This window comes from Lepidochelys kempii, chromosome 10 (genome assembly GCF_965140265.1).
Source record: "Lepidochelys kempii isolate rLepKem1 chromosome 10, rLepKem1.hap2, whole genome shotgun sequence".
Taxonomy (NCBI): Eukaryota; Metazoa; Chordata; order Testudines; family Cheloniidae; genus Lepidochelys; species Lepidochelys kempii.
This window is the reverse complement of record NC_133265.1, coordinates 78,572,160-78,584,484: the sequence shown is the minus strand read 5'-3', so window position 1 is coordinate 78,584,484 and position 12,325 is coordinate 78,572,160. Positions and strand designations below refer to the sequence as shown.

The following is a 12,325-nucleotide window of genomic DNA, read 5'->3' as shown; positions in this document are numbered from 1 at the left end:
TTCCCATTGTTGGGTTACAGTAGATATTGACACTGGAATGACTGTCTGTTCCACAGAGCCGTGAATGTTGCAAGCAGTACCGTTCGCAGTCCCTTTGGTAGAGGGCTCCTTGTGATTAAGACAACTTGGTAGTTATGCGTCTGACTGGAGTAAAGCCAACCCTAGAATCAGAGGGCCAAATCAATGGCAATTGCAGGTGCACAGCATCTTGGGATTGAGCAATAGAAATGGAAAATTACTGTCTCATCTAGCTGATCCCCTGCCAGTGAATGACTGTTCTCTACGGAATGTTTAAAGTCTTTATTGGATTTCCACTACTTCCCTGGGGAGACTATGCCACAGTCTAATATAATCAGTGGCAGGAATTTTTAATAGTGAGCCTAAATTTTCCTTTTTTCTTAAAAAGAAAAGGAGGACTTGTGGCACCTTAGAGACGAACAAATTTATTAGAGCATAAGCTTTCGTGGGCTACAGCCTGCATAGAATGGAACATATAGTAAGAAGATGCATCTGATGAAGTGGGCTGTAGCTCACGAAAACTTATGCTCAAATAAATTGGTTAGTCTCTAAGGTGCCACAAGTACTCCAGTTCTCTTTGCGGATACAGACTAACACGGCTGCTACTCTGGAACCTTTTTTCTTAATATCTCAATACACCTTTAAAGCACAACGCGGAAAGTGTTTTGCTACCGAAAGGAACAAATATTTGAAGAGGGTGTGTTGTGTTCAGGTGCTAGGAACCCCAAGGCTGGGCCTTTATTTTTTGGTTCTGTAGGGCTTTTAACTTCCTTTCTAAACACAAATGCAAGAAGGAAACAGGATTTCAGTTTCACATCTGATGAAAGGGCAGCTCCTCCAGCAATAACCACCCGGCTCTCCACTCAAACTCCCTGGAACGAGCTAGTGCTGATTTAGAGCTGTGTTTGTCAGGCACGGAGTCTTAAAACACCAGCCAATGGAACAATAAAATGCAATGGCCTGATACTAATGAAACATGTTGTAATTGGGGGCAAAGGCTTAGTTGGGGCTCTTGGACTGGCTTTTTCCACATGTCACATGCATAGTTTGAGTTGCACTGTGGAGAGCTGGAGCTAAAACTCACTGAAGTCAATGGAAGGACTCCCCTTAATTGGGACTCAGGACTAACTCCCCTCACTGTGGGCTAGAGAGTTCAGCTTAAAGGTACACTAAGTAATTTTGTCTCGTTTCCTCTTCCAGATGGCCGTCCCATTGGCGTAGAAGGAATTCAGGTGCTGGGGACAGGAAACCTAATGATTTCTGACCTCACTGTGCAGCATTCTGGGATATACGTTTGTGCTGCTAACAAACCCGGCACTAGAGTGCGGAGAACTGCCCAGGGAAGGCTAGTCGTACAAGGTAAGATAACCAGGCTACTATTGGATAATTACACCCATTTAGCTATTTTCTCCACCTCTTCCTAGCCCTGTGTAAAGATCTGGCCCTTAACAGGTGCTGGTTCAGTTTTTCCTAGATGTTCTTTGCATTGCATGTTCATGAAGAGAGGAAAGTTTTTATTTTAATAGTACAATCCTCCCCAGACCCCTAGGTAGGTACTCGGATGGCTAGCCTGGGCCGCTGCCCCTGCTGCTGCGGCCAGTGCCATTTTTAGGTGCTACCTTGAGCAAAGCTAGTACATGTCTGTCTGCCTGAGCTGAGAATGATCATGGGACACAAAGCCTTTCCTTTCAAAATCCCTCGTTCGTTTGTATCCAGCCCAGGTCAGTAGAGAACAGAAGTCATTAACGCCCAGTGGTTCTTCTGTTGCCTCTGTGAAACAGGTTGAAATGCCCCCATCCAGTTCTTGTGTTCACAAAACTCACCTGTCATTAGTTAGCACCCTTCTTAAAGGACCAGCAGGGAGCCTAAAGGCTGAATGGGCCTGGAGATTGATTTACTTTCTCCCCTCTACCAGTGGTCCCCCCAGGGCAGGGTTGAGGCCCACTGATAGGGTGTCATGGAGGAAGCTTATAGTGATGCTGTGTCATACCTGTTCTCTGCAGATAACAGAGTTCACCAGGTTATCTTTCGCCAGCATGACTTTTATTTTGTACAGTTAAGACATTTAAAACTCTGGTTCCGGACAGTCAGTGGGCAGAGGACCCACCATGGTGGACTCCGGCAACAGATGATGAGTCTGAGCCACCCACGAAAGATTCAGAGTTGAACCCTCTTAAAAAGTCACCTGTGACATTCCCCATATTGTCAGTGCCAGGGAAATGCAGGTTCCACCATTGGCCCACAGCAGTAGTCCTGACAGGGCCACTTCTCATGGGCCTTCCAGCTAGCAGCCAGAACCAGGCGCTCCAAACCTCACCGAGCCACCAGTCTCCCTGGCGAAAGGAGCCAGGCCAGTGTTTAGAAAGGCAACACAGCTGGCAGTGTGGAGCTGAATGGTGATAATCCTCCCCTGATTACAGGCACTCACCTCCTCCTCAGGCTGGTCCACTTACAGCATCTCACCCTCTCATCAGTTCACTCATTAACTGTTGACTGATGATATCCTGAATCTCAAATTATGCGTCTCTTGCCTGTGGGCTAATTGAACCTTTCATGCTAGTGACAGGGAAAGTGCTCTCCTTCCCCGGTGATGCTCACCTGTCAGTTACCGAGAATCACATGCTGGGTTCACAGCTGTATGTCTTGCTACCACTGCAGACTGATATCAGCTCTAAAACTCCTTATCACTCAATACATGCATTCCTTCCCATGCTGATCTATGAAGAAGACTCAGGTCACATGGTATTGGCCTCCTTTTTGTTCCCAGCTGCTAAATCGCACTAAAAGAAGCTGAAAGTATGTGAAATCCTCTCCCTGTAAGCAATTGCTGTAATTGCCACTGGGACGTTATACCATTGCCAGCGGGGATGGAAGGGGGTCACACAGCGATCTCCCTATTCAGATGTGGCCCACACAGTGGAAAAGTTTGGGAACCCTGGCATTCAGCATTTACTTCTGTAGCACAACATAACTGAGAGCGGCTGTAAGGTCAGGTTTCTTTGTGTGACGCATTTCCTCCACTTGCACACTCCGAGATAGACACAAGGGATGCTCTCCATTCATCTTGAAAGTTAAAGGTGCTGAATAAAAGCACCGCTAATAAATCATAGCAGGAGTCAAGCAGATTCAGGTTTTGGAGCAGTAAATCAGCAACTGCCTGGAATGCAGCCAGGTGCAGCTACAGCGTCTAAAGCCCCAGGATTGGGATGGTGCGGGGGAGTGGAAGAAAAGCCATTGAAAAGTACTTTGCGTCTGGTAGGAGATCTTTCCCAAGAGTATGCATGTGGTAAAGGCTATTGAACCACACGTGGCTGGGGAGCAGACAAGGGAAGTTTAAAAAAAATGGAGCTAGTTTAAAAATCTTCATGAAAGTTGCAAAATTAAAAGCTTTCCGTTCTGCTGACGGCTTCCTCTTTAGCGACAACATGGTAAGGAAAAGGAATAAGGAAACTGTTACATGGCCAAACTGATTACAAAGAGGCCGCGTTTAAAATCACATCTGTGAAGACATGGGTTCAGATTCTGATTTCAGGTATGCTACTGTAAATCCAGAGTTATTCTACTGACTTCCATTGGGGTTATTCTGGAATTACACTGGTGAAACTGAGAGGAGGATCGGTTCCTAGGTGTCACAGCCATTCGGGACAGCCTCCTTGTCATGGAGCAAATGCTTTTCCATTAAGAACTAGAAGATCAAAAGGGTCTATGAATATGAGGAGCTGGCGACTGCTTCGCTGTGCAGACACAGCGGGGCTGTCCTGCTCTGACTGTTGCTAGCTGAGTTGTATCTGGAAACTGATTGGAATTCAGAGGTACAGCAAGGGTCATCCGATTGAGTGTGTAGTCTCTTTCCAAGGGCTGTATCCTTTCCCTGTGGAAGCCAGTGGCAAAACTTCCATTGGCAACAGAGTTGTGCCCTCGGTGAGGTCAACTACGCTCGCTGCCAGCAGCTTCTGCTTTATCTGAACTCTGTATTGTCTGAGTTTTGCCACTCAGAGCTTCAAGTGATTGTTTTCAGAGGGGTGGCCGTGTTAGTCTGTATCAGCAAAAACAACGAGGAGTCCTTGTGGCACCTTCGAGACTAACAAATTTATTTGAGCATAAGGAACTGCTGAGAGTGAACTATAGCGACTGCAGGGTTTAGCTTTATCAAGGTATCAAAGGTGTAAATTACACAGTTTAAGGGGGAAAACCAATAACAACGAAACAAGAGTCTGAATGATTTGGGAGGAGCTCTGCAGAAATGCTGGGCTTCCAAAATAATGCCCAAGTCCCCACAGCACGATCTTCCAAAGTGCTAATAAATAATACTTTCATTCCTGTTCCGTGAGGCTCTCACCATGCTTTCCAGGCATAAATCAGTTAACCTTTGCAATACCCTGTGAAAAAGGCATTCTTGTCCACATTTTATAGGTGGGGAAACTGAGACAAAAAGAGGTTAATGTGATTTGCCTAGTGTTGCACAATAAGTCAGTGGAAAAGTTTGGAAGAGAACCCAGGAGTCCTGACTCCCATTACTCAGCTTCAGTCGCTAAGTAATGCTGTGTCCCAAAGATCTTAATGAAAATCTTGGCTATAGGTTGGGATGAGATCTTTACATTTGATGTCTTCACTCTCTATTTGAACACTTATTCTATTTCAGTGATAATTATCTTTCTCATTACAATCTCCCTTTTAGATCAGCTAATACCATCTTATTATCCTCCTGGGACTTCTCCTGCCTTCAAAGGTTAGGGTCTCAATCTCTCTCACTCTCTCTCTCTCACTGCCCTCGCCTATCCATTTAGAGTTCTTTGATCTCCTTTGTTAAGTCCCTACACAGAAAAGTTTCCGTTTTCTTCTGGGATCCTAACACAGACCTTTGAATATCACGTTGTGCCATGTTACAAGTGAAAGTCTTGTGAGGGGCTGTTTTAAGAGCAGACTGTGTCTAAATACAAAATGGAAGGTGTTTGTGTGGGATGGATGGGGGAAGCAGAGGGGTCAGTGGCAGTAAAGAAACTAAATCAAAGCCCTCTCTTTCTCTATCTCCTGTACGATCTATTGTGCTTTATTATGTGTTTGGTGTCATAACAAACTGATGGGCTCTGAATGGCCAGATGGTCACCAGTGTTCTCCACTCCACGCTTCATTGCCTCCTGAAAGCTATGGAGAAAAATGAGATCCCATCTCACAAACGACTGTCCATCTTGAGAACACATTTTAGAAGGCTCTTTCGGACAATCACTGCCTCATATCTCTGTTCTCTGCTTTCAGAAATGGGTTTTGTTCTTTTGTACAGTGGATTCTGCAGCTCATACTCTCATGTGAGCTGTTCTGTTGATTTCGTTAGCATGGGATGCAGGATCAGGCTCCAGGTTAGAATTAATTCACAGATGTGCTGCAGTTACTGTGTTACATGTTGGAACTCTTGGCATTTGCATTGCTACAGTTGTTTGCCCTAGCTAAGGAGCTCTTAGCATTTACACCATTTACACTAAATTTATGCCATAAAAATGTGTTCAAGATCTCACTATGAAAAGATTCATATTGACTTCACCAGCTGTTGGATCAGCTCCATTGAGAAAGGGACATTTGCAAATTTCAGATCAGGGTTTGACTTTTGAAACTCCCCAAAGTTGGAGATGCTCTGCCCTCTTTTTCCTCTCCAGTGTTCCTCGGACACGTGCTGTGTCAGTATCCATACAGATTCTCAGCCTCGGTGCTCAGTGGAAGCAGAATTTTACTTTGGATTATTAGCCGATCTCTCGTATAAGTTGTGTGTCATGTTTTGACCAATGATGGTGCCGTTTCCCCACAGTTCTCCCTCAAGTGGACTTCAGAAGTTCAGCCTCTGTTCCGATATTAAAACTCTGGGCCCAATTTTCAAATTTTTGCCCCTTAGTGAAATGTCCACATCCTGCATTACGGATGCTCAGGTCAGTATGTAGGTACATAAAATGGGCACGCATGCTGCTACTGTAGATCCATAATTCAAAGCCTGTCTAGGAAAGTAGGCTATTATAGCTGTTAACCATCTTTTGGCTGTTTGGCAACCTGCATGAAATGAATTTGGGGGGGTCAGTCCAAGTTTCCAGTAGTATGGAACCATAGAAATGGAGGGCTGGAAGGGACCTCAAGAGATGATCTAGCCCAGAGGTTCTCAACCAGGGGTCCAGGGCCCCCTGGGGGCCCGAAAGCAGGTTTCAGAGGGGCCGCCAAGCAGGGCCAGCACTCGCTGGGGCCCACGGTAGAAAGCCAAAGCCCCACCGAAAGGGGCTTAAGCACAGGGCCCTGATCCCCGCCACCCAGGGCTGAAGCCGAAGCCTGAGCAATGTAGCTTCCCAGAAGCCGCTGTGGTATGGGGCCCTGGGCAACTGCCCTGCTTGCTAATCCCTAACACCGGCCCTGGCTTTTATATGGAGAAAACCAGTTGTTGTGGCACAGGTGGGTGGTGGAGTTTTTATAGCATGTTGGGGGGCCTCAGAAAGAAAAAGGTTAAGAACCCCTGAGCTAGTCCATCCCTCCACTATGAGGCAGGACCAAGTATACCTAGACCGTCTCTGACCAGTTTGACCACAGTTGTGATTAATTGACTTCCTGTTGGCCATCTCAGCCGAGAGATCAAGGCCTGAACGGGCCCTGGGGACTGAACTTCCCTGTCCCAGCTAGATGCAGTCCCTCCATTTAGGCATGTAGATAATGGCAGTGTAGGGAAACTTGCCCTGTCACTGCATATGATGCACGGCACCTCTTGTGTTGCTCAGGGGGTGGATTATCGGAGCGGCTGCACATCTCCAGCTCCCATTGGCTTCAGCTGGAGTTGAGGGTGCTCCGCACCTCAGAAAGTCAGGCCCAGACGACTTCACACTCCAGGACACCCAAAATACTTAGGAGCAAATAACAATAATGGCCGTTTCATGCTTAGCTTGGTGTGAGTAGCTGCTGATGAGATAGGATGTTCCCCCGGGGATCGATATGGCGTGCCATAGATCTTCATCACATCACGATGCAGCATAGCTAGGCCCAGCCAAACTGATTAGTGCATTTATTTAAACATTTCTGAAGATGATATTAAGCTTTATTGCTTTTTGATACACGCCTATGTCACACCTTTAAATAGTCATTAAAACCATATGATCTGTTCCCTGCCTCTCATTATATCCTGGATAATCAAGCTTTCTATCCGCTCACTGCACTTCAGACAAACAAGAGCCAAGATGTGCCCGGGCCTCCTCACCATAAGTTTGACGTTACCACCTTAAATATAGCTGTGGATCTGGGTGAAATGGGTTTCTGGTTTTCTCCCCGCTACGGCCTTTTGTTGTGTTAAGATGGAGGGAATGGAGGCATTTGGGCGAGTGAACCTCTTCTCAGGTGAAGTAAGCATCCACAAGACGATCCATCCATGATGAATGACAAAGGGGGATGGATAGCCTGGAACAGAAAGACGCTGGTGTGGGTAGGGTAAGGAGAGTGGGAATATGCAGGGTGTTTCAAACTGTCCACCTTCTTCTCCTAAACCCAGCAAAGAAAAAAAAATATTCAGCCGATGCTTATTGGCAACATGTTAACTATTGGGAAATGGAAGGGCCAAGTGACCTTCCAGAGAAACCAGGCCTCTTCCTAATCTGTGGATGGGACAAAACAATCATATCTGTTTTCTTAAGTGTTTGGAGCTCCCCCATTGGGAATTCCCAGTCTGTTAAGCACTGAATTCTGCTACGCCCTAAACCAAAAAAAGGCAACAGTTCCTTTCTTCCCCCTTCACTTGCACTTGCCCGACCCCTGACATAGGCTGGTCCAGCCCACGAAAGCGTATCAGCAGCCCTGCTGCTTGAAAAACACAGGGTTATGGTATTAACAATTTACTGCAGGAACATCTCAACTTTTTCCCCACCAGACCCTCCACCTGGGCCTTTGCCCCCCTCCTGTGCGAACGGTTTTGCCTGCTTTCTATAGCTCTAGTTTGGGCGAATACAGAGGTACTGCGTGTGTGTGTCTGATAGTGCTTGCCTCAAATCATTCCTCTGATCACATTAGTTAGCTATACAGGCTGTATCATTTTAGGCATAGTTTAGCAGAGCTACTATATCTGGTGTTGCACGCAGTGGCCTGAATTCTGGTCTGCCCTGTGTGGGAGAGGAGGCCCAGGGAGCTCTGATGCACCTGTCTGGGGCCTGGGCAGAATGCTGCTTTGCCCACTCCTCGCCACCATGCCCAGCATCTTTCTCAGGGCCCAAGGAGGCTTGGCCAGGCCAAATCTTCCTGTCCCATCCCTGATCCCACTGCTGCTAGTGACAGGCAGTAACTGGGGAGCACATGTATCGCCTTTTAAAGGCAGCAGTAGGTGCTGCTGCTAAAGGCATTCACCCAGCTCCCCCTGCGACATTCTGCCTGGTCTGGCCTATGCAGGTGAAAAGTTCCAGGCTAGCTCCACGTGGCGCCGCACCCCTTCCCTTCCCAGTGCAAGAGCCAGAATTTAGCCTTATGTTGTTCAACAGCAAGCAGGAGGTTGCAATAGGAGCTTTGCGATGCCAGCCAGTAAGGGCTGTTTCACAGGGAGCCGGGGGGGTGGAGAGGCAGGAGTCGGTTCCAGAGGTGCACTCAGGCAGAGGCAATGGGAAGAGAAGGGGGCAGGGGGCTGCCGATGTTGGGTCCATCCTGTTCCTTCTCTGGAGATTTTAAGCAAGTGAAACCTGGAGTCTGGCGCTAGATCTGGTTTCGTTTAGTGAAACAGCAGAGCAGAGCGGGGCCATGCTGAATCCAAGGGGATGGGTTTTTGAATGGTGAATAGCATCCCTGGCTCACTGCCAGTGGACACAGCTGTACGTTTGGTTACCCTGGAGTAAAATACGACAGTGTCCCAATTACTCCCTCTTGACACCAGCTAATGAGAGAGAATGAGAAGAGAGAGTGACTCCAGAAGTGTTCTGCTGGATGGCTTCTTCCCTGGTTAAAAGATGTTTCCCCTTGAACAACTAGCGGGTTCAGGTTTTCGGGGGGTAAAGGCAACCAGCCAAGTGGCAGGAGTTTAATGAAACAGTACGAATGGAGTTGGAAGATGTCTATGTCCTCATTCAGTGCCTTTGAGCTCACCTGCAGCATTGAGGGCAAAATGATCTGCAGGCTTCCGATGAAAGCGGGCGGGCATCAAACTGCTTGCAGAATAATTGTGCTTGCAAAATTCCACCAGCACAAAGGGGAGGGAAGGTTAAGTCACTGCTTGAAAATTAGGTCCCCACCGTGTCACGCTCTCACTGTACACCACTTAAGCAATACAAAGCAATCATTTGCTGCAGGGAACAGGGTTTTTCCCCCCTCTTTCTGTTTGTCATTCTCCTACCAAAATCATCTTCCATTTTAATTTAATTTAAAAATTAACTTTGTCTAGGAGGTGAAAAAGTTGGGTTGGGGGGAGAGAAAACCCATTGATTGGAATCCAGGGAAGTTTCAGGTTTTAGGAATACGTGTCCAGTAGGTTTCTAAGATTATTAGTCTCTGGCTCCTGAAAAACTAGCCTGACAATGAACTCCGTCAGTGGAACATCCCCCTACTGCTCGCGTAAGTCAAGTTGACAATGCTCCACTTCTCTTTGATTATTAAAAATGAAAGAGCGGGGCTCTTGTGAGGAATATTTAGTTGGATGATTTAGTTGGGGTTGGTCCTGCTTTGAGCAGGGGGTTGGACTAGATGACCTCCTGAGGTCCTTTCCAACCCTGATATTCTATGATTCTCTTCAGTGGGTTTTTTTGTATTGCCGCTCTCAGGGTTTGCCATCTTTATGACGTTGCTCTTCAGTGTCGATACCTTTAGCTTTGCTTTGACCTTGGAGCCGTAGTCAGGATGCCATTTTCTCGTACAGCTTTGATTGTGAAAGGAGTGGGGGTTGGCTTTTTAAAAAATCCCCTGCAGAGTCTATACCAGATGTCAAATACACACACAAGGGTGGTGGTGCGGCTCTCTCCTTGGTCATGCTAGTGTAACTCGGAAGTAGCTCCAGTGGAGAAAATGGAGCTGTCTGGGTGTATAGGATTTACTTGGTGGGAGAGGAGAGTTGGACCCAGCCTTTGGACTTTTCCTCCCGTGAGGGGACACTTATGCACCCTTCACGAGACTGATTGTTCTTGCAAGGGAACAAACCACCAATGTTTTCATCTCACGAACAGTCTCGTTATGTGTATTGTGGTCACTGCTGGCTCTCGGGAGGCACCATGTTAACATACCCACCTTGTTGGTGCCAGTCTCTGTTAGCAGAATTCTTTTCCTTCTCTCTTTCCCTCCTTTTGCATGGAGGCCTCAAGCCGATTTGTAAAATGAGGCGGAAGTCATTTCACTCCTACATTTGCATGGAAATATGGCATTTGAACAAATTATTTCCCAGACAGGAATGCAGCGTGCTCCTCCTGCCTCTGTCTAAATAACTAGCAAACGTCTATTTGAAACAAGACTTTTAACAGGCTGCTCCGGAATCAGATTTCCCAAGGTTGGGGAGTTCTTCGTCTCCTGCAGTGATGTCACCTGCACGGGGATGCTTCAGAGGTGTCATGGAGCCATTTCACCTCAGGCTGCACTCTAATTAGCGTACTGCTAGTTAAGCAGGGAAGGACCTGCTCTGTACAGGCCCAGGAGACTGTTTTCCATCTGAGTCAGTAAAGAACAAACGGCCCAGCATCTATGTAGCCAATCTGCTTTTTATAATAGCGACCATTCCCTTAGAATTTGAGCAACTCCCAAAGAATAACAGCCAAACGGTGTTACAGGGAGGGGTCCCTCTATCTGAATTTGATTTGAAGTGGGAATGGATGGGGAGAAAATCACAAAAGACCAGTGGCTTAACTTTCATCCCTGCATCCTGCCAGGCAGATGGGTGAAATGAACCCCGTGGGGTGTGATTTTTTCAGCCAGGCTGCAATCCAGTCTCTGATTTTGTGGTGACAAAGTTTTGTGCATACATATATGTGTACACACACAATTGGAGGCATGCGCTGAAAATCAGGCTCTGTATGTATATAATTTGCAACCCTGCAAGGTGCTTCGAGGCTTGCAGAGGGTGCTATAGAAGCCAGGTAATAGCAATGATCAGAATTAGTCATTATTATTATTATTTATTATTATTATTCACATTGCTCTTACCCGACCACTGCACTGGACCAACCACCACAGCCAATAGAAATCCAAGATTGTCCCATGATTACAGTCCTCTTCAGAGAGAGAGGCTTTTTGTTCAGGCAGGGTAAAGTTCGCTCCTCTGCTGAGGGTCAGCACTACAGCGGTGCAAGACATAAGGCTTCCGTGCAAGTAATGAGGGCTGGTCTGCACTTGAAAGTTAATTCAGATTAAGAAAGGGTGTGAATTTAAAGATCAGTAGCTATTCCAAAATAACCCCAAGACCATAGTGGATCGTGGACCTTGGGCTGTCTCTGAATTTCACCCTGGCTGCCACATCTTAGGGAAGCCTGTTTGTGTCCTAGATTTCTGGAAGTCCGGCGATGTAAGTGTGGCAGGGAAGGGATATGTGCATCTTTCATGGCCATGCCTGCTAATCTTCTGCTTGGAAAATGCCTGCTGTGCAGTGAGCCTCCCTCACTAAATAACCTTGCTTTTGTCAAAAATATTTAATGTCAGCAAGCCACTTTGTGCCTTTGGGCTATAAATTCATTAGACCTGTGGCTGTTGTTTGTTTGTCTTCCTAGGAACTGCTGGAGATTGCAATTGGATTCGGGTCTTAGAAGCAGCAATATGGAGTGTATTATAGCTTTGCCCTTTGAAGCGTAACTGCTTGTATAAACTCAGCTACTCAAGCATGCATTTCAAGCGCCGCTTTCTGGATCCCAGTATATTGCTCTATTCTGATAAATGATTTTAAGCCTCAGATGAGCTGCTCGGAGGGGGGAGAAATCATTTCCTGTTAAAATCCGGTGAAAAGTCAGAAACGTTTGTGACTATTGTGAACTGAGTAGCAATCAGAGATGTTCCGGCTTCTGCCTCCAGGAGTTCTGGGTCCCAGGCTGAAGACTTGGGCATACAGGGCCTGCTCTGATCTGTAACTGGTCTATGAACCTGCAGCAAATGGGAATCTGGTGAGGAGAGAATGGCCAGCCAAACTTTTGATATGTTACTATTGTAAAACCATGCTGTATGTAGCTGCCAAAACATTTGTAGCTCACTAAGAGAGCATCATCTAGTGGAGAGTGTCAGGTGTTTGGATTTCCAGTGCAGACGTGCCGCTGACTCTGGGCAAGTCATGTCACCTCTCTGTGCCTCAGTTTCCTCATCTGTGAAATGGGAAGAATGATACTCCCCCTCCTATATAAAGTGCTTTGGG

General features: G+C 46.7%; 1 protein-coding gene across 1 annotated transcript in view; it reads left to right on the top strand.

The window, feature by feature from the left end:
- Nucleotides 1–12,325, top strand: part of IGDCC3 (immunoglobulin superfamily DCC subclass member 3) — a 258,903-nt gene that overhangs the window by 121,030 nt on the left and 125,548 nt on the right. The window contains exon 6 of the mRNA XM_073304657.1: nt 1,219–1,377. Coding sequence (XP_073160758.1) covers nt 1,219–1,377 — 159 coding nt within the window. The remainder of the gene's footprint in view (nt 1–1,218; nt 1,378–12,325) is intronic.